Genomic DNA, 20,067 nt, shown 5'->3' on the forward strand with positions numbered 1-20,067 from the left:
TAATATTTGTACCAACGAAAAAACGAATTTCAACTGGCTTCAGAATCCTTCAAATTTTTACCTGTTTAAAATCGCATGTTATACAAATAATTCCTACTGCGTTACATTCAACAATGAGTTTCTCTCTCTCCATTAAAATAAACTCGGCTCCAATGGGCAAGAAAAAAAATCTCCAAGGCAGCTAAAAAGCAAGCAGGTAGGATGCTGTAGAGACTGCAGCAGGTGCAAACCGCGAATTCGTAAGCGGTGCTTAAACGAGTATCTTGCTCCGAGAAATAAATGCCGGTCGTGTAAAAGACGAATCGATGTGAAAGAAGCAAAGATAAATATGTATAAACATCTGTATACGGCCGAGAAGAAGATCTGATTGAATCGGAGTGAGCCCTTTTCACAAACCGAACCACTGCGCACAGTGAGCAGCAGCTGAACAGGAGGAAACAAAAGGACAGTTACCGAAAATAAAAACGGTTTCCAAGTAGGAAACGATCATCCCTGCACGCCTTGCTGCGGACCGGACTGGACCCCGGACCGGACCGGACCGGACGGGGGCTGCTGCATCTTGCTATTAAAATCTGTTATGCTCCTGAAAAGTGGTACGGCAGTAAAGCATGCAAATAGCAGGCAGGTGATACCGGGCCAGGTCGAAACTGGTTGCAGACCGAATCGTGTCATGATTGGAGCAAGCAAAACGGTCCCGAGAGCCAGCCATGTCGATGACCCGTAAGCGATGGGGCTGCAATAAATACGATTCTGGCGCAGGTTGACCCTCGTCAGATTTAGATTAGGAGTGAGTTGCTAGCTTAACGCTGCTGGCCCATGAATTTCCGGGCAACTTGAACCGATCCGCCGCAGCTTATTTAAACCGATTCTTCGAAGTGTTGGTCTAATTTGAGATTACTAATCTGTCTCAAACGTATATTTTTGTTTTATCTTTTACAATACATAAATAACATACATGGCTTCATATTTTATAAACGAAACCGTATATTGAGTTTATTCACTAATATTCAATTGTTAATAATATTCATCAAGTGTACAATTGATATAAGGTCCTTGCAAATTATTTTTATAGTTTTTGTCAATTTATAAAATATGTGTAATGGCCTAATTAAAACAATGCAAAATTCTGCTAGGTTGCAAAATGTTTTATTCATTAAGATTTTCTTGAATGAAAACAAAATCATTATCACAAATCACAAACAACCAATCATATCAAGGACTCGCCTCGATGCCAGATTGGTATTAGCAAATTCATTACATCATATTTTTGATTTCTTTCAATATCTTTAGTCCTCATATATTGCTTCAGGTATGGTTTGGCAACTTTCAGAATCTCAAAAATCAAATTTTCAAGTTAATTATTTTTGTTCATTTTCATGTTAGAACTGGCTCCAAAACTGTGCTCAGTTTGACAAAAGTTTCATTTATTTTATCGTGATACAAAACTACAAAAACGTGGAATGTTTCAGTAACAATCAAAAGGTTTTCTGAGGAACAAACATTCTGAGGAGTGGGCTGCGTGGTCAGAAGGCAGTTTTATAGCAGTCATCAGAAAGTTCTGGTGGAGCTCATAGTTTTATTAGTGGTTTCATGAAATTGGTCATGAAAACCACTATAAGAACGAAATAAAATTTAGCATTGTTATTTGGGTTTGTCGTCCTTAGTAGACTTATTAGGCTTTTTTTCGTCTATTTATTGTCGCTTCATCGCCTTTTTCAGCATCTTCAACAGTTTTTTTTGCATTTTTATTCGCATCATTGGCATTTTGTAAGCATCTCTTCATTGTATTTTTGTAGTTTTTTGCTTTTTCTATTATGTTTTTCTCTACCTGCCATAACTTTTCTCTCATTCTTCGTCTTTTCGTTATCTATTCACCACCTTCTTTTTTCACCTTCTTTTTGGCATCTATTTGCTGTTTTTTCACCGGTCTTTCATCGTGTTTTGCTCGTATTCTTTTCGGAGCTTTTTGCTGTGTTTTTGTTATCTCTTTGTTGTCTTTTCCTCGTATTGATCGTGTTTTTGTCATCTTTTCATTGTAGTTTCGGTGTCTGTTTATCGTTTGTAGCATGTTTGCATTTTTTTCGGCGGCTTCCTGACGCTTTTGTCTTCAATGTTTTGTCTTCATTTTTTTATCACCATTTCATCGTCTTTTGTTATCGTTTCCTTGCTTTTTGTTGTCTTTTCGTCACTTGTTTTTTCATTTTTTCGTCGTCCTGTGTGTTTCATGTTTTTTGTCTTTCTTTTCGCGTCTTGTCGTGTATTCGTTATAGTTTTTGCACATTTTATCATCTTTTATATGCTTTTTGAACGTTTTCATCCGTTTTCTGTGACTGTGTTTCGTCGAATTATTGTCGTCTTTTCGTCAACTTTTCTTCCTATTTTTGTCATCTTTCGTTGTCTTTTCATCTTTCGTCCACTAATACTTTTCATCTTATATCCGACATTTTTTTAAACTTTTTCATCAGTTTTCTATCATATTTTCTTCATCTTCACGCAGCCTTTTAGCCGTTCCATCATTGTAATTTCTTCGAACTATAGTAATCTTTTCATCACCTTTTTGTTGTGTTTCCTTCAACATTCAACAGCTTTTAATTATCGCGTAAAAAAACTAAAGCTAATGAATGCCAATAGAACAAGGATTCCAGCTACCTGGTTATAGAAAATAACTTCATTCGCTTGACAGTAGTAGAGGATTTTGAAGTTCTAAGTTTGAATGTGAATGTGTTTGAAAGAGAGAGAGAGAGAGAGAGAGAGAGAGAGAGAGAGAGAGAGAGAGAGAGAGAGAGAGAGAGACTGAAAGTGTAAAGAATATACCATCATCTATCTATCTGTACGTGTGACTAATTGAATCGTGCGTCCGCCACAAATTTCAAAATACGTAGAACTACGGATAAATCCATCACTGATATGGATACCAGGCATATGGATGCAAGGTAGTATGAACACGAGGACGAATGTACGCGTGGCCGAGTAGAAGGTATTACAGTGGTAACCCGATTTTGTCACTCCCCGATTTTGTCACCCCCGATTTTGTCACTTTTTTGACCCGATTTTGTCACCCCCGATTTTGTCACGTTTTTTACCCGATTTTGTCACGCTTTTGATTTATCAAAAGCTTAGTTTGAAAATCATTTTCAAACATGTCAAATGTGTTAAAACACTGTGAAAAGATTTGTGCTGATTATCGTGGAGTTTCCACAAAAGTTGTTTCATATCTCCACAACTATAATAGCTAGAAGGTCATTTTCTTTGGCAAAGTTCTTTATAATAATCTTCTCAACAATTTTGTAGAACATTGTTTTGCTCTACCTCTTACTACTTGAAAAATAAATTTTGTATCTTACTTTTAGGGGGGTTAATCAAAGATTCGTTCATACCATAAGAAAGAGCTTTTTACGCTGTGAAATTTCTCAGAACATAGTTAACCAGTATAATCAACCATTTCGGCGCAATTGAAAAACGCGTGTTTTCATACCTGTGGGCTGTGCTGTGAACAGGTGACAAATGTCCACAGAGAGGTAGAAGGAAGTGCGAAATGTCCTAAAAGTGATCAGAATGAAATATATGTAGTTCGTTCTAAGTTATCTGCAAAAAAATTAAAATTGAAAATATACCCGATTTTGTCACTGTCCCGTTTTAGTCACCCCTAAATTCATCATGGGGGTGACAAAATCGGGTCATTACTGTATTCCCCACTTTTTCAGACAATGAGCCATTTCCTCATCATTATTTATGTGAGAAGCGTGAAGCGAGAATAAAAAAAATCAGAAACGAGAAGTTAGAAATGACAAATGATATATGAGAAATGACAAATGAGGAATGAGAAATAAGGAATGAGAAATAACAAATGGGAAATGAGAATGAAAAATGAGAAATGAGAATAAAAAATGAGAAATGAGAAATGAGAAATGAGAAATGAGAAATGAGAAATGAGAAATGAGAAATGAGAAATGAGAAATGAGAAATGAGAAATGAGAAATGAGAAATGAGAAATGAGAAATGAGAAATGAGAAATGAGAAATGAGAAATGAGAAATGAGAAATGAGAAATGAGAAATGAGAAATGAGAAATGAGAAATGAGAAAAGAGAAAAGAGAAAAGAGAAAAGAGAAAAGAGAAAAGAGAAAAGAGAAAAGAGAAAAGAGAAAAGAGAAAAGAGAAAAGAGAAAAGAGAAAAGAGAAAAGAGAAAAGAGAAATGAGAAAAGAGAAAAGAGAAAAGAGAAAAGAGAAAAGAGAAAAGAGAAAAGAGAAAAGAGAAAAGAGAAAAGAGAAAAGAGAAAAGAGAAAAGAGAAAAGAGAAAAGAGAAAAGAGAAAAGAGAAAAGAGAAAAGAGAAAAGAGAAATGAGAAATGAGAAATGAGAAATGAGAAATGAGAAATAAGAAATGAGAACTGAGAAATGAGAAATGAGAACTGAGAAATGAGAAATGAGAAATGAGAAATGAGAAATGAGAAATGAGAAATGAGAAATGAGAAATGAGAAATGAGAAATGAGAAATGAGAAATGAGAAATGAGAAATGAGAAATGAGAAATGAGAAATTAGAAATGAGAAATGAGAAATTAGAAATAAAAAAATGAGAATTGAGAAAAGTGAAACGAGAATTAAGAAATGAGAAACGAGAAACGAGTGAAACGAGAATTGAGAAATGAGAAAAGAGAAAAGTGAAATGAGAAATGAGAAATATGAAATGAGAAATGAGAAGTGAGAAGTATACCTTATGTCCCGTCCCCGAATAATAGCCAATTTAATATCAATTGTACCATGCATGGATTTGTTCTCAGGTCCCTTCAGGATGATTTTTGCCTTCCACCCCCCAAGGCCTTGTCAGGCCTTCACCTAATGATGTCAGGATCAACTACAGTAATGTTCCGATTTTGTCAGCACCATGTTGAATCTTGGGCTAACAAAATGGGAAAACTAACAAAATCGGATTTTTTTTAGATTTTTTTTCAAAATTCAAGACTAAAGAGCTTGCAATATCGAAGATCTCAACTAAAAATTAAATTTTTACCTTCAATTGATCAACCGAAAGCTCAACGCAATCTAATCCACCGGGCACAGCACACCGGTCCAGAATCTTTTTTAGTGCCCATTAGAGTTTTGAGTAGGAAAACTTGGTTTTAGGTTTATGGAACCTTTGCGAAAGTTTTTTAAAATTGAAAGTTCTATCGTACAGCGGTATTCAAACTTTGATTAATCCTCCTAAAAGTGCAAATAAATATTGTTCTTCAGTTTCAATATAACACATTGATGTGTTCTGCAAAATTTTATAGCATTTTATTACAAGAAATTTCGCTGAAAATAGTAACCTTCTGTCTCTTCAGCAAACATAGAAAAATCCTATTTCTCATATAAGAAAAATCGTTAAAATAAGTTTTTCTATTTTAGCTGTTTTTGTAGTTGCTGTATGACTTTTTCTTGTTTTACAAAGTTGTACAAATAGTAAAAATATATAATATTGCTCTCTCTCCAGGGACTCAGAATAGTTTCAAGCAGACTGAAAAGTTTTATAAATTATGTTTAAAAGCACAAAAGTTAAACAAAATTTATAGGCTGACAAAATCGGGATAATAAGCTGATAAAATCGGGGGTAGACAAAATCGGGGATAGACAAAAACGGGCGCAGACCAAATCGGAACATTACTGTATAACGATGCAATACAGGGTCGACGAACGAGATTGGTACATATAGTAGAGCAAGCTTCGAAGGAACGATAAAACCCTCCATGCAAACAAACATGCATAAAAATAGTAATACGCATATCTATCCGAATAGAGATTTTGACGATATGCAGATATCCAGTGCGGAGTACAGCAAACACTCGGGCAATACCACAATAGATCAAAATACTAGTTGCGTGTTGAGGAGATGCAGTGTCGTAAACTTACATTGTTTAGATTCTGTGTTTAAAGATGAAGGCATGAACACATAACAAAAATAACATAAATTTTTCTGTTAAATAAAACGTAAATAGACTAATCTCAAGATTTTAGTCTTGACCTTGGAATGAGGTCATACATATATTTAATATTTTTATTTTTTGAAACGATGGTTCTACAATTGATGAAGGGACGGTAGGGGAAAGAAATGAAAATTTTTTGGTGAAGGAGGGGGAAGAGCGGAAAGGAAGGGGGGGGGGGGGGGGTATTGGTAGCTATGCTTGACAAGTAGTCATTTTGACTCCTACCTTTTGTCCAATACTGGAAGGTGCATGAGTCGAACCAAGCTGTAATCTGAGATTATGAGTAATCTGAGATTACAGCTTGGTTCGACTCATGCACCTTCCAGTATTGGACAAAAGGTAGGAGTCAAAATGACTACTTGTCAAGCATAGCTACCAATACCCCCCCCCCTTCCTTTCCGCTCTTCCCCCTCCTTCACCAAAAAATTTTCATTTCTTTCCCCTACCGTCCCTTCATCAATTGTAGAACCATCGTTTCAAAAAAAAAAATATTAAAACGTAAATAGCCTAAATCGTTTTTAAAGAAATATTTTTATATCAAACCAAATGTAATAGATAAGCCTACATGTATGCAACACACGCTACGATACTTTATGTTGTGAAATAACAGTATAATCAATATATATATAGAATGCCAGTGTCGCTGGTGTTTCATGAATATTTTAGTGACAAGCATGTTGCTGGTTCGTCTTGGATACGGGAACAACATTGTCAAATTGCCCAATAGAAAATTTTCCTGCCGACGAAAAACCCCAAAACGATCAAATCGGGTGATTTATCTTACGTGATTTACGGAAAAGCTGCAGGATTTTTTATTGGGTTGCTTTTTTAGTTTGACAATCAGATTCCCGTTTCGAATCGATCACTCACACCTATGCGCATACAGTGTAAATACATAATTTTCAAATGTGTGATGTTTACCACGAGCACTGCAGCGACACTGGCATTCTATATATATTGATTCTACTGAAATAACACGTGATTTTATATTATTTGCTATGTTTCATTTATGTGCATGTCAAAAGACGTATAATGGATTTTTGGAAGTGTTAAGAAAACTTGTATCGAAATAATACAGTTTCATCATAACAAAGATATTCATCTACAGCCGTCGTTCTCTGATGCTGTTTTTTAACCAAGACAGACATATTATCTAAAATACAGTATACTTTTAATAAAATTTTGTCAACATGAATTCAACGTACTTTTTTCTGGAGTTGCAGGGTAGTGTCTTGATCGTATTAATCCCAAGAATCCTTCTCAATCATAACCGAAATACTTGACGGCTGGCTTAAGACCAGAAAATCATACCACGAAAATCAGCAGAGAAAATTTCTCCTGCACTATCACTTAAAATGTTCGCTTAAAGGATTAAAGCTAAGCCAACCTGTCCTCCGCAATCCTCTCAGAAATAAAAACAATTGGATTCGAGGAAACGGAAATCGAGAAAAATAACCACCTCCAACGTGCCAGCATCACCGACAAAGTGGCCTTCCGAGTTTCCTGCTTGCATTGTCAAATGTTCGTCTTTCACATTTTTGCCGTATTGTTTTCCTAGATGCTACCCTAGTGGTTTCGAGCCATAAGCACATCGAGCCGGTTGTCTTCAGCTCTGCAGTAACCGTTGTCATATCTTCGCTGAAAACGAAAACACAGAAACACGACAGCAAAACTCCGGAGCGAGTGGGATGATGGGCGTGCGGGCTCTAGGCCTCTGTTTGTTGCGTTTCCGTTCTGCAGCCGTTGCAAATTGTCACGTCCGCTTTGGCAAATTGAACAATTCCTGGGGCTGCCAGCGTTCTTTCTAACGGTGATCCAATGCGCTGGGGGTCGAAATGAAAGGTGCTGAGGGACGTCCAACGGTGCTGCAGGAGCCGGCGAAACGGGCGATGGCGGTAGCGAACAAGAAGCGGACCTGACAGCGACGAGTCTCGACGAGCACAAAACTTGACATCTGTGTGAAATGCCCTCAGGTGCTGGAAGCGGAGATCAAAAGAGCTTGTTCTATACGCTTTAGGGCTGATGGAAATTATTCTGCTCGGAAAAATGATGGAGTTTTGTGTCAGTGTCTTTCACGATGAGCCTCGTGCTTGAGTCGGCACGAATCTCCGATGCTGTTTTTGGCCAACCCAATGCAATGCGGTGAAACCAGGTTGAGCAAAATATTTGCCGAAGTCAATTTAGAAGAGTGTGTGAGCCGTTTGTTGAAGAATTGTTTATTTCGTTCAATCTTCGGTTTGCTTCTAGCGAATCTTTCTTCTGCCATTCATTCAAGGAATTCACTTTTTTTGCACAGTTGCGAAAAAAAAATCAACTAAAACAATTTGTGTTGCTGTACAATCAGATTGCTAGAGATTGAGAAGAAACACATCGTATTCGATTTTTTGCGTGCACTGAAAAGTTTAATATTTCCAAACCATCTGCCGATCGCTGAGCCTAACTTTGTCGTTAAATAAGAATTCCAATTTTCTTTATAAACACTGCACGATCACCGGCTCGTGTATAACACAACATATTGTCTACCTGCAGACATTTTATCCGTTCCTAATAACAATAAAAATAACCTTGTTTCCTATCCAGCAGCTGTCGTATCGATCGTCATAGAAATTGAGAACGCAGATTCTCCTGACCCGAATGCCGCCTTAAACGAACAAATTAACATGCGGTAGTTTTTTTCTTCCCTATTCTATCGGAATCACCTGCCTTTATCTTCTCGCTCGCTCGTGCACCGCTCGAGTAAACACAACTCGATAGAAGCTGAGAAAAGGTGCTTTTTCTGCGTTTGCCTTAAGTTGATCCAACCAACAAACCAAAAATTTTTTTTCGTTCCGTTTACCTGCAGCTGTCTATCGTCAGGCTTACAAACGATAACCTTTAATAACATATATGGATTTGTGTGGATAAATATAATGAGCACCTTTTGCCCAAATCTTCGGCAGCCGCATGGCAGATACAGATGTGACTCAACAAAACCGAAATTAAGGGCATATGTGTAATAATGAAAAAAAAAACCGGCAACTCAAACAAAGATTCGCATCCTGCAGGATGTTCCAGTTGGGTATGGAAAAAAACTGACCATGCATGCAAAATATGCTATTTCAATAGTTTATGTTGTCATATTGCCGGGAGATAACATAAAAAATTGCAGCGCAACACGGAACTGGAATGTTGAACTGGAATGAATTTTCATTCCTTATAGCCTCCTGCCTACCCAATGCAATGTTTGATTAAAAAGTGCAAAGAGTTGCTATCAATTCTTTTCACAAATTAAACTAATTTCTAATGATGTATTTACTGAAAAGCGTGTATATAATTGTAATTATCAGTACGTTAGTCTAATATGATCGAAAAATATTAAAAAGCGATCAGCAAATTGCTGAGTTATTAGACCGTATGAATAAAACAGTTTGCTTTACTTTTCCCGTGTAAATCTTATGGGAGCATTAGCTCTAACCCTTTTATTCATACGGCCTAGTAATATTCAAAATGCTCAAAAGTTTTTTTTAATGACACTTCCTTCCCATCACACAAATATTCGATATTCACTAAAAATTGTTTTATATTGAATGCTATTCTTAAAGATATTCACTAGAAGACAGGTGAAGGCGTAATTAAACCACGCTTTGAACAAACACAAACGGGAATGTATTTTGCGGTACCTGGTCTCCCGAAAAGAACTTAATCCGATTTCAAGCTGTTGCGAGGTTACGGCGGCAACTCAGCCAGAACGTTAGAAAATTCCCGGGATAGATGCTTCTCGCAAACGAGACGGGACGAATGATGTCCGTTGTCAGACGGTATAAACCTTTTGAAGAGAAAATTAAAGCTCGACTACCGTGCCGTGTGGAGAGAATTTACGTGGAAAAATACAGCTGCATATGCAAGGATTTTTATATGCTCCGGAAGGCTCGTGATCTATGTGTTCGTAGAAAAAGTTTGAAGCTGTGCAGTGCTTAAATAAATTAATCTTCCAACGATGTTCAAAGATTTTCATTATTTTCCTAAATCATGATGAAATAATTGTAGCAACCACCGATCTCTACTATAATATCGTTAATTTCTATTCCGTAAAACAAATGTGACGCATGATCAGATATGATTGAGAAATGACATGTGTTGAACAAGCAATCATTGTCTGATTATAAACAAAGGTTTAGGTTGTTGGTACAGCCCGGACTCGATTATCCGGGTGCTCATTTTTATTTTCAGCCCGGATAATCGAATCACCCGGATAATCGAATCATCATTTTTGGTACAAATTTTTTTTTGGTATGTCAAGTTTTTTGACTTTTAGGTATCAGAAATGTTTTATTTATTATTGATTTATCTTCCCAAAAGTCAGAAAAATGCTTTCTTACGATTTTTTCCACTGATGATTTTTTTGGTACAATATTATTTTTTGTATGTTATGTTTTTCAATATTTAGGTATAATATAAATGTTTTTTATTATTGATCAATCTCCCCTAAAGTCATAAAATTCCTTTCTTGAATTTTTTTTACTGATGATTACGATGATAATGATGATAATGATGATGGTGATGATGATTTTTAAGTAAAAAAATTGATTTCATCATCGCAGGATTTATTTTTGTTTTATTCGCCGATAAAAGGGATATAAGAAAGGAATTTTGTAGCTTTAGGGAGGTGAATCAGTGCTTGTCTAATTGGAATCATCATGTAGCATGAAAACTATAACATTTGGGTTTAAAATAAATCAGCGAAAAAAAAATTTTTTTTGTTCACCCGGATAATCGAGTCTAAAAACCCGGATAATCGAATCCCCGGTTAATCGAATCCCCGGATAATCGAGTCCGGCCTGTATTTGAATATAGGCTCTCAGCCCGTTACCTAATCTTAACCTGGTCACAAAACATGAACATGTAGCGCACATCTTGAAATAAATAATATTACCAATAAAAACACTTATACACTTGTTCTTTAAAATATAATTCAAGTTATGTCTAATTGTATCTGGACGATGGTGACAATTTCCTGAAGTGCATTGTAGGTAATCCTGAAGCGGGAAGTTGCTTCATTCTGTGAGTAGTTTCTGGTCTGCAACGGTGTCTCAAAGGTTCAGTATTACTCGGCTGGCAAGAGGTTGGCTGACAGTTCGTTCTGCAAGAATACCGGTGAAGAACACGATATCGGCTATCTTATGCATAACGCAAAAAGCGTTCTGGTACCATCTGAAAGATTGTGGGTTGAAATCCCACCTACCTTTACACCACCCGATATATTTTCGGTCGAAATTTTCTAGCCGATCTAGTTCATTTCTAATTTAACATTCACCGCACCATGCGCTTCTTCACCTGTTGAAATTGCTTGAGGATACTATTTGTTAACAGGTCTAGTAAAGCAACCTGCCTAAACCAAACTACTACAAACATTCAAACAATTATTCGGCATCGACCCAGGCAACGAAACAAGGACGACGAATGAAAACCGGGTACTTGTGACTGCAGATCACTGAATTTCGCAGATGGCGACCGGGTGCTACTCGCCACAAGATCGTCATCGAGAATATGAACGCCTAGGTCGATAGGGTAGAAATAAGAAGAAATAGGTCCCATAGCCAGCTCACCGACACGATCAATAACGACCAACGATGTATAAACTTCACAACTTCCTGAGCCCTAGTGATTCGAAGCACCTTCCTAAGCAAATATATCCACAAAGTCACCAGCAGCTCACCTGACCAACGTACAATGATTCAGATTCAAAACGTTCTAATACATGGCCAGTTATTCTGTAACATCACAAACATACGTTCTAGACGAAGTGCGAATATTGACTCTGACCCCCGCTTAGTAGCAGTATATGTGCGCTCAAAACTGTCAAAACTAGACACGCCAAAGTCCTCCTTCTTCGCTGAACATTGGGCAGCTAGATAATCCGCAATCTGCCGAAAATTTCGCACAGATACAGGCTGAGGCACTGCATTTTTCCGAGAAGTTACGTTTCTCAAGCCTCAAAGATGGTACTAGATAAAGAGTAAAAAGTGCCAGAAGGAGAACACAGATCAGGAAGAATTAGAACAACTATACCGAGCTAATGACACGCGCAAGTTTTACGAGATGGTGAAGCAATTTCGTAAAGGCTAACACCGAAACCTAACATGTGTAGGAACGAGAGAGGGAATCTAATCGCAAAGGAGCGCGAAGTGGTCGACAGGTGGAAGTAGTTCTTTGATGAACACCTCAATGGCGAAGTTGCTGAAAGAGGTGGAATGGAAGTTAACTTAGGATTTCTACGCTGAGAATACTCAGCGCCTGGAAGCAGTTCTAGTTCATTCACACTATAACGAACAAAGTGCGGAATGCAACACGTGGACGCTATCACAATAGATCTGATCACAAATCTGCAAGAGGTTAGATGAGAATTCGCATTGCTGAAGACCAGCAGAGCCGCCATTAGGGACCCCCAACCAAGCATGGCCGATAAGTGCTGGCAACGGCTCTAAACTGGGTGTTGCGGCAGAAAGCCGCATTGTAATATTCCCTGGCAGTTAGCTTCTATTGTCCTGCTGAATCTAGTCACAGAAAACTATTGTCCGTTCGATTGAACGAAATACGCAAGAGCTATTGTTCTGAATGTGGAAGAAATCTATTTACTACAAGTGTATAAAAGGCGTTCAATAAATAGCAATCAGGATTCAGTGCACTAGCAGCCACCGCCGTTGGCGGATGGTTGCTGTCAAACAATCTAGCGTTTAATTTTACTGTGAAGAATCCAGGCCCGTTGGTAACCGGCCTACTCTAACGACGATCACGAACACTGGGTTATTTCCAAGATTTGGGAGGAGGAGAAGTTACCGAAGGAACGTATGAAAGGAGTTGTTTGTTCCATCTACAAAAACGGTAATCGATTTGCTTGCTGCAACTGTCGCTGATAAACGCTCCTGTTACCACGGCTTTCACCGATAGCCCCGCGCCACTCCCGATCCAGTTTTTACCATCCGACAAACCTTGCAGAAATGTCAGAAGCACAACGGGCTCACGCATCATATCTTGATTGACTTCAAAGCATACAATACAGTCGATCAAGATCTGGTATGGCTCTTGAGAAAGTAACGAGAGGCACGATTTTCACCAAAGGTAGCCACATTCCGGGCACTTCTTTACCAAGTTTTTTTTAATCAGGGCTGTTTTTGCGGGATTTTGAAGTACGCTGCCAACCAATTCACGCACATCAAATCGAGAGCGGGAATATTTTTTCCATGGTTGAATAAATCCTTTGTCTTTCAGTTGGTCAGTCAATGAACTTTCGACCAACGTATTTACATCCCTTCGACCAAAAACGCTAACGTATTGAGCGATTTTCGTTATACAGTGTCACTGCTGAAATTCGGACATGACGCGCTCGTCACAGGTTTGACTGGATATTGCAGCCCATTCATACAGCATGAGACTGATGTAATAATGTATTGTCTTGTTGACCAAAATCTGCTACCTTACATACAATACTCAATTTACACTCCAAATTTCCGTGGTTGCAATGTTCCCACTCATTGACAGCAGCAAGTCGATCGGTAGGACTGATGAAATCGACACAGTTCCGTATCCGGTGATCCGTTCTATTGCACAAGGGACATGATATACGCCATTGATGTAATTCGTTATCTGCATTGGATTATTCTTGAACTTTTTACTCAAGCGATTCTCCAGCATCGTGAACGGAACTTCGTGGAACGTTGTAACTTCACTCGCATCTCTCACGATCTCTACAAGGAAGTCGGCTAATGTACGCAGTGTCACACGTTTTTCCTACCATTTATGGCATACCCATTCCATTTTGGTTATACTGGCTGGAAGTTTTTCTGCTAATTCCTGAATCATCATCGGGTTCACTAAGTGATCTTTCAGATTTGTTGCTTCCAAATAATCGACTAATTGCTACATAATCATTCCAAAGGTAATAAAGGTGTTTAATCGTTCAGCTTTAGGCGACTCTGCCTTCCATCCGCCACCATCTTCATCAGGATGTTGCAGCAGGAGTTGCTCTGATCATACGTAGGGACTCGATTATTCGCGGTACTGTATCCAGTAAAAGTAATCAACTACGCACGGATACTAAGGCTTGACTCTTTAAGCACTGTTGTAACCATACCAAAATTTCTACATTTGAGAAACCATACGCTTCATTTGCCGTCTCGAAGCTTGATATAAACATCGGCCAGTCTTTCGAACATCCAGTGAAGACCAGCAGCTTTTTAGCAAGAAACTGTCTAGCTGATAACTGCTCTTTAGTGGGTCCTCTTTGAATCCTTAGCGCTGGCAGCGATCCTTTAGATGTACCGCAATCCGATTCCGGGGTAGAATCATCGTCTTTGACCGTCAATGTCGAACAATGGATTTTTTCTGGCTCTTATCGGCGTTGAGTGTTTGCACCACGGTAGTCTATCGGTTGTCTCTCTGTTTCCGAATCAGCTCCCGTAATAATTCTATCTGTGGATCCTTTTCCAGAACGTCGTTTACATAGCGCTTTAACCTCTGAATTGCTTTTCTTCCACTGTAGCTGCAGCTGTTACAGTTTTCCTTCTTGTTCACTGCACATCGCTTGTTGCTCCTTGAAGAAAGCCTCTATTAAAGTCTTTATTATATCTTCCAGGGTTGAGCCAGATCATATCTTCGGATCATCAGCATGCTACTTTTCACAGCAGTATTTTCCGCGCGCTTCTACTATCTTTGCCTCACATTCCTTACAGCACCAAGAAATGTCTTTTACGTCAGCAGAGACTTCCACGCATTTGATTACATTGTCATATCCCACCATACCGACGTCAGCATGATCCGGTGCGTTGCGATTGTTCCCGGTTACCTCCGTTTCGTTCAGGTTAACTCCGAGATTATTCATTTTTAAGTTAGTTCGTAATGTGGACGAACTAGATTATTAGAACAGCCTTTTATTTTGCAAGAAAATAAATTTTTTTTGATGTTTTCCAACAGTTAAAAGTAATTTTCTTTACATAAATAGGTTTTCACGATTTATCTTCTATAGGACATTCCAAGTATTTTCAAATCGCTCACTGATCATCACCCTTCTTTACAAATGTTAATTTCGATAGATAATCAACTAAACCGTTATTTCTGGCTTTAGTTTTCAAAAGGTCGCATAATCAACCCTTTTACATGCATTATGCGACCTTTTGAAAACTAAAGCCAGATTTCAGAATCGTACTTACGTCTTGCCGAAAGGGCAAAGTGATTCCACTAAATTCAATTTCAATTCGAATTGCAGTCTTTGAACTGATTTACACCGCTACTGGTTGGTTGATTGGCTGCATAGAACTTACCTATCTACTAACGATTCGGGATTTATATCATTTCACTCTACTCACTCTACTTCCGTTATGCTTGTAATTCCCAACGGAGACAGTATTAGCATAATGCTATTTTACTTTAATTTGAATTTGAATTTAGGCTTTCAATTTTTCTTTAAACTAACTTTGTTTTGTTTACCTCAGTAGAACCAAGGTGTTGGTTTCTGTTGTCCAGGTCACAGCCATTCATCTATATGACTGTATTTATATTGACGTTGATTTACCAATGAGATAGTGGCATGTGCATCGGTACCACAACAGGTGGACTCTGCCGACCAGTACCCTTGATGTATTATGATTTCACCGGGTGTATGCTGAATGACTAGCACTGCATTTCTTTTTGCTTTAATCGTTATTGAGTGAGCGATAAGTATGCTCATTAATTATTTAATAGTTTCATGTGGTACTTGTGTATAATATGGTTTACCCTTCCTTCAAAGCCTGCGCTACTTTACCCATTCTTTCCTCAATACCAGTACTAGCTTCAACTATAGTCGTCCCTGGCAAGGACTCTGCATTCCTCTACCAGTAGTACACTTAACTATAAGAGTATCTTGTGCACTGTTAGGAGACTTCATCGGAATAATACAGAATTCAGCATGAAAGAAGGTTAATGACGGGCCTGAGAATAAACCCAAGCAAAAGTCACTTTGACATCAAATGATGTGGTTCTGCTTAGATTTGAACCCATGACCATTTGCAGACTAGGTGACCCTGCGGCTACGGAGCCCCCCGGAAATATTTTTCAATTAATCAATTTTTTATTACCCAGAACTTGATTCCAGATAATCGTATTAAATTTATTTTGTGGTAGAATTAACTTTTCCGTGCTATTATCAGTTACGAAAACTCGTAAATTGAAAATCAAATTCGGGCAGCAAAATATGCCAAGCGTAAAACGTTAATTTTTATTGTTTTTTTCCCGATGACAGATTACAAACCAAGTGATAAAAATTTATTAAGCAATAATTTGCAAATTAAAATTACACTTACTCAGCGAAAATTGAATCTCGCAATGATACACTGCCAATTACGTTCGTTGATCATGTTTATTGCGTAGAGGCACTTTCGCGTCACTAGCTGGTAGGCAGTTTATGGGTCTTTCCAGTTCAGTGCAATCGCACCACACGACCTGTGTACACCTGTTTGTTATTTCGAAAAAAAAACGAAACATTTTACCATGAAAAAATCGACCGTTGGAGTGACCCTCTTCCCTGCTGGACAGCATAAATTAAATTCATGTTAATTACAGTTCACATATATTCACTCTCTGTTCTAGGGCAGGGAGCCAACCGGAAAAGCAGCAGATAGGTCCCAGGCAAGAAAGGAATAGCAGGGAGTGAAGAAAAAAAAAACAACTGCCGCTGTCACGTCATGCAGAAACTTCCGTTTATTCTCGTTATTTCTCTTCCATAATGAACTGAATTTTTCCTGTCCCCTGTGCGACTATTTTTTTTATATTCGAACGAATTTCGTGACGGTTAACGCATTCTGACCATTCTGGGTGGTTGTTCTGCTGGGTGCTGTAGAAAAGGTTACTTCCTTTGCCGGGAAAGGCTAATAAAACTTTAGCTGGTGCTGGTGGTGCCCGCTAATCTTCTGTGGGAGGCAGAGGACGTGGGTGAGTTTGAAAAATTGAACTCACGCAACCGGAACGCTGTTTTGGCGGGTTTTAATGAAGTGGCGTAGGATTTTGGTTGCGAAATACTTGAATTTTTTTGAGCAAATTATTGGTGTAAAACAGTTTTTTATGAATTAGATGTGATATAAAGTTGACAAATTATTCAAGTTTTACTCTTTAAGTCTTTTTGTAAAAAAATCACCAATTTTCGTTTGACACCTTGTAAAATGTGAGTGGTATCATATGATGTAATTTTTATGAAAAGTACAAAATGTTACACAATGTACAAGCTTCAAATTCGTTCATTACCGCTTCGCAAAGTGTTTTGAGCCTTTACGTAAGGAATATTCATCATATTCGTCACGTTGTGGCTTAGGAGTTTTGATGTAAGCGCTGATTTGGCACGCTTACACGTAAACACGTTTATGATCATGCACGTAAACTGATAAAAATAAATGAAAGCGACGCTTCTCTGAATATCTTGCATGATGGCACAAAATGAATGTGATAAATTAAGAAGGTCGCATAAGAATTAACAATAATGGTGGTGAGGTCGATATTAATCACAAAGAAAATTTATCATTTAATATTTATTAAATGTGGAAAATTAAATTTTAAGCGAAAATCATCACCTGTACAAAGTTTCAGATTCGGATGACTGAATTGGCTTACCGCCACTTCAAAGAAGAATAATTGCCGGAGCGGTTTTCGCTATCCGGCATGATGGTCCACACAGGTAAATTATTATATACCAATCATCGCACACATCAATTCTTCCTGCAGTCAGTTTTTTTTTTCAATTTCGCGTGCGGTTTGTGCTGGTGGCATGACCGAATGTTGTAATAAAAGGGTCGATCAGCTTTTTATGCTACGAATTCAGGCGGGTATCATTTGAGAAACCTGAGCTGTTTAATCGCTCCTCGTTGTAATATTTAAATATTTTTGAAGGATTACTGTATTTATTGAATATTCTGATTTTAGGAATCCATCACTGTCATCGGTATTCTTTCGCTAACATAACTGTTTCAACTATATTAGCGTTCCAAAAATTGTAATAAAAAAAACAAAAGCAAGTGCTTACCTTCTCTCGCTGTCGGTTCAAGCTGCGCCGGATATCGTCGGCACTCTGAACCGCTTCTTCGCGCAGTTCCCGTACCAGGACCTCGGTTTTCTCCTGTCGCGATTTGAGTGATTCCAGCTCGAGCCGCATCGTGGAATAGTCCGCCCGCAACGTATTGATATCCTCCATCAGTTGGTTTTTCAGCTGGGCATCCTTGGACACATTGCTGGACGATTCCTGCAGTTCGGCCAGTTCCGAGCGTATCTCGGCAATCGATTGCGATAGCCACTGCACGGTTAGGCGTTCCTTGTTGGGGGAACTGCTTTCGCGAAGCACTTTTATTTCCTCTCTGCGGATGAAAGCGGGAGAAACAAAAAAAAAGCGTTCTATTATTGTACTACCGCCATTCAGACCACAGCAGAGTGGGAGTAAAGTTTCACCAGCGTATAGTCGATTTGTGTGGTTTTAATTAAAAAGTATTGTGGAGAAATAATACAACCAAAGTCTCGGGGCTGAACGAGATCCGCAATTAGCTGCTTTGCGAACAGAACAGTTTCACCCGGCAGCAGTTGAAACATAGAGAATAGACCTTTATGATTATATAAGCTATTCACTACAAAGTTTCAGAAGAACACGAACGTCATCTTAGGATTGCACAAGTTACTCTGCATTCGTGTTGGCATTGTTCAAATATTTTTTCTATGCTTAAAGTCCAGGCAACTCCTCGTCAAAATACATAAAAGTTTTCCTCTTTAAGAATGGATGACTATGGATGGAAAATTGCAGCTGTGAGAGATTCTCACATTTCATGAACTTAAAACGAACGTCTGTTTTCTGTGATTATAGGCAATTTCAACATAGCTGGAATCGCGAATGGATAAACGGACTCAAAGAAGCTTGCTTTTTTCGGACCGCCATTTAGTAGGAGGGTTTTTCAACATCAATTATCGCAAATCACAATCTATGATGGTTTAAAAAGTACCTCCTGTATCGGAAAACGGATGGATTTCATTTGAGAACAAAACGAATTCAAAGTAAAATATATGTCTATCCAGCATCACAAAGGCGCACGTCCCCAGGAGGTTTTCAACTTGCGTGGGACGGTTTGCAGTGTATTATGAAGATAATGAATTATTTTTTCATTTTCTCTGACCCAGAAAGGTAAATTGTAGGCCTCCCTAACTTTTAACTCAAATTATTTTATATGCATATTTTTGTAGCTCTGACTAAACTATAATAATCTGAAATTGTACTTAGAGATGTATTTCACTAATGTGCATATGAGTAATAATTTTGCCGGTCGTTTCATATCAGAGTGAAGAGAATCCTCATGCCATGTTCGGTGAACGACAAATTTTGCATAATCGACCCGTAAGACGTCGAGGCCTCTAAAACCCAAAGCCTAGGGTTACGCCGTCTATTTGAGACATTACTCTTCATTATCGACAGACTTAAGTCTGTAAATTTACAGTCGGTTATTAGAATAAAGTCTAATTACGGGGTTAGTGTGCAACGATCCTACTGATTCGAGTAGTTTGCCTCCAAGATCATAAAATTTAAAGCCGTTAGAGTATATTTTGCCGGGCCGTATGATATCTCTGGTTCACATCACCAAGCCGCATACGTTTGACGCCTTGGAAGACAATATTCATCACATTATCAATAATATAACTACTGGATTGCTGTAAAAAGTGCTTGAACTTCTTTCATAGCGGCAACTTCGACCGAAAATCATATTGAAATAAAAATGGCAATGGATTTTTTCCATGGGATCAAGTTCTTTTTATTATTTTTTTATAACGGTAGTCTTTAACAATGGACGGAGGGAACAGCAAGTAATGAAACAAAAGTGTTGATAGTATCTCAGGGGAGACAAGGCTTGTAGATGAAAGGCTCTCGCTTATCTAATTTTTCGCTCTTTCTGTTTCATGCCTTGTCTTCCCTGAGATAGGGTTTATTTCTAATTCCCGTCGTAATAAGTAAAGCCATTCTAATTTTCATCATTTGTTGGATGGATTTAATGAATACTCCAAAAGTTCTTGTGCTGATTTGATTAAAACATACTTACCTTCCGATCCGTGAACTTTGAAATCATTGAA

The 20,067-nt window shown here is 38.2% G+C and overlaps 1 protein-coding gene across 1 annotated transcript in view; it reads right to left on the reverse strand.

Annotated features, from left to right (window-relative positions):
- Positions 1-20,067, reverse strand: part of LOC128736240 (protein scabrous-like) — a 124,923-nt gene that overhangs the window by 50,099 nt on the left and 54,757 nt on the right. Inside the window, exon 2 of the mRNA XM_053830720.1 lies at positions 17,990-18,317. Coding sequence (XP_053686695.1) covers positions 17,990-18,317 — 328 coding nt within the window. The remainder of the gene's footprint in view (positions 1-17,989; positions 18,318-20,067) is intronic.

Source organism: Sabethes cyaneus, chromosome 2 (assembly GCF_943734655.1).
Source record: "Sabethes cyaneus chromosome 2, idSabCyanKW18_F2, whole genome shotgun sequence".
Taxonomy (NCBI): Eukaryota; Metazoa; Arthropoda; class Insecta; order Diptera; family Culicidae; genus Sabethes; species Sabethes cyaneus.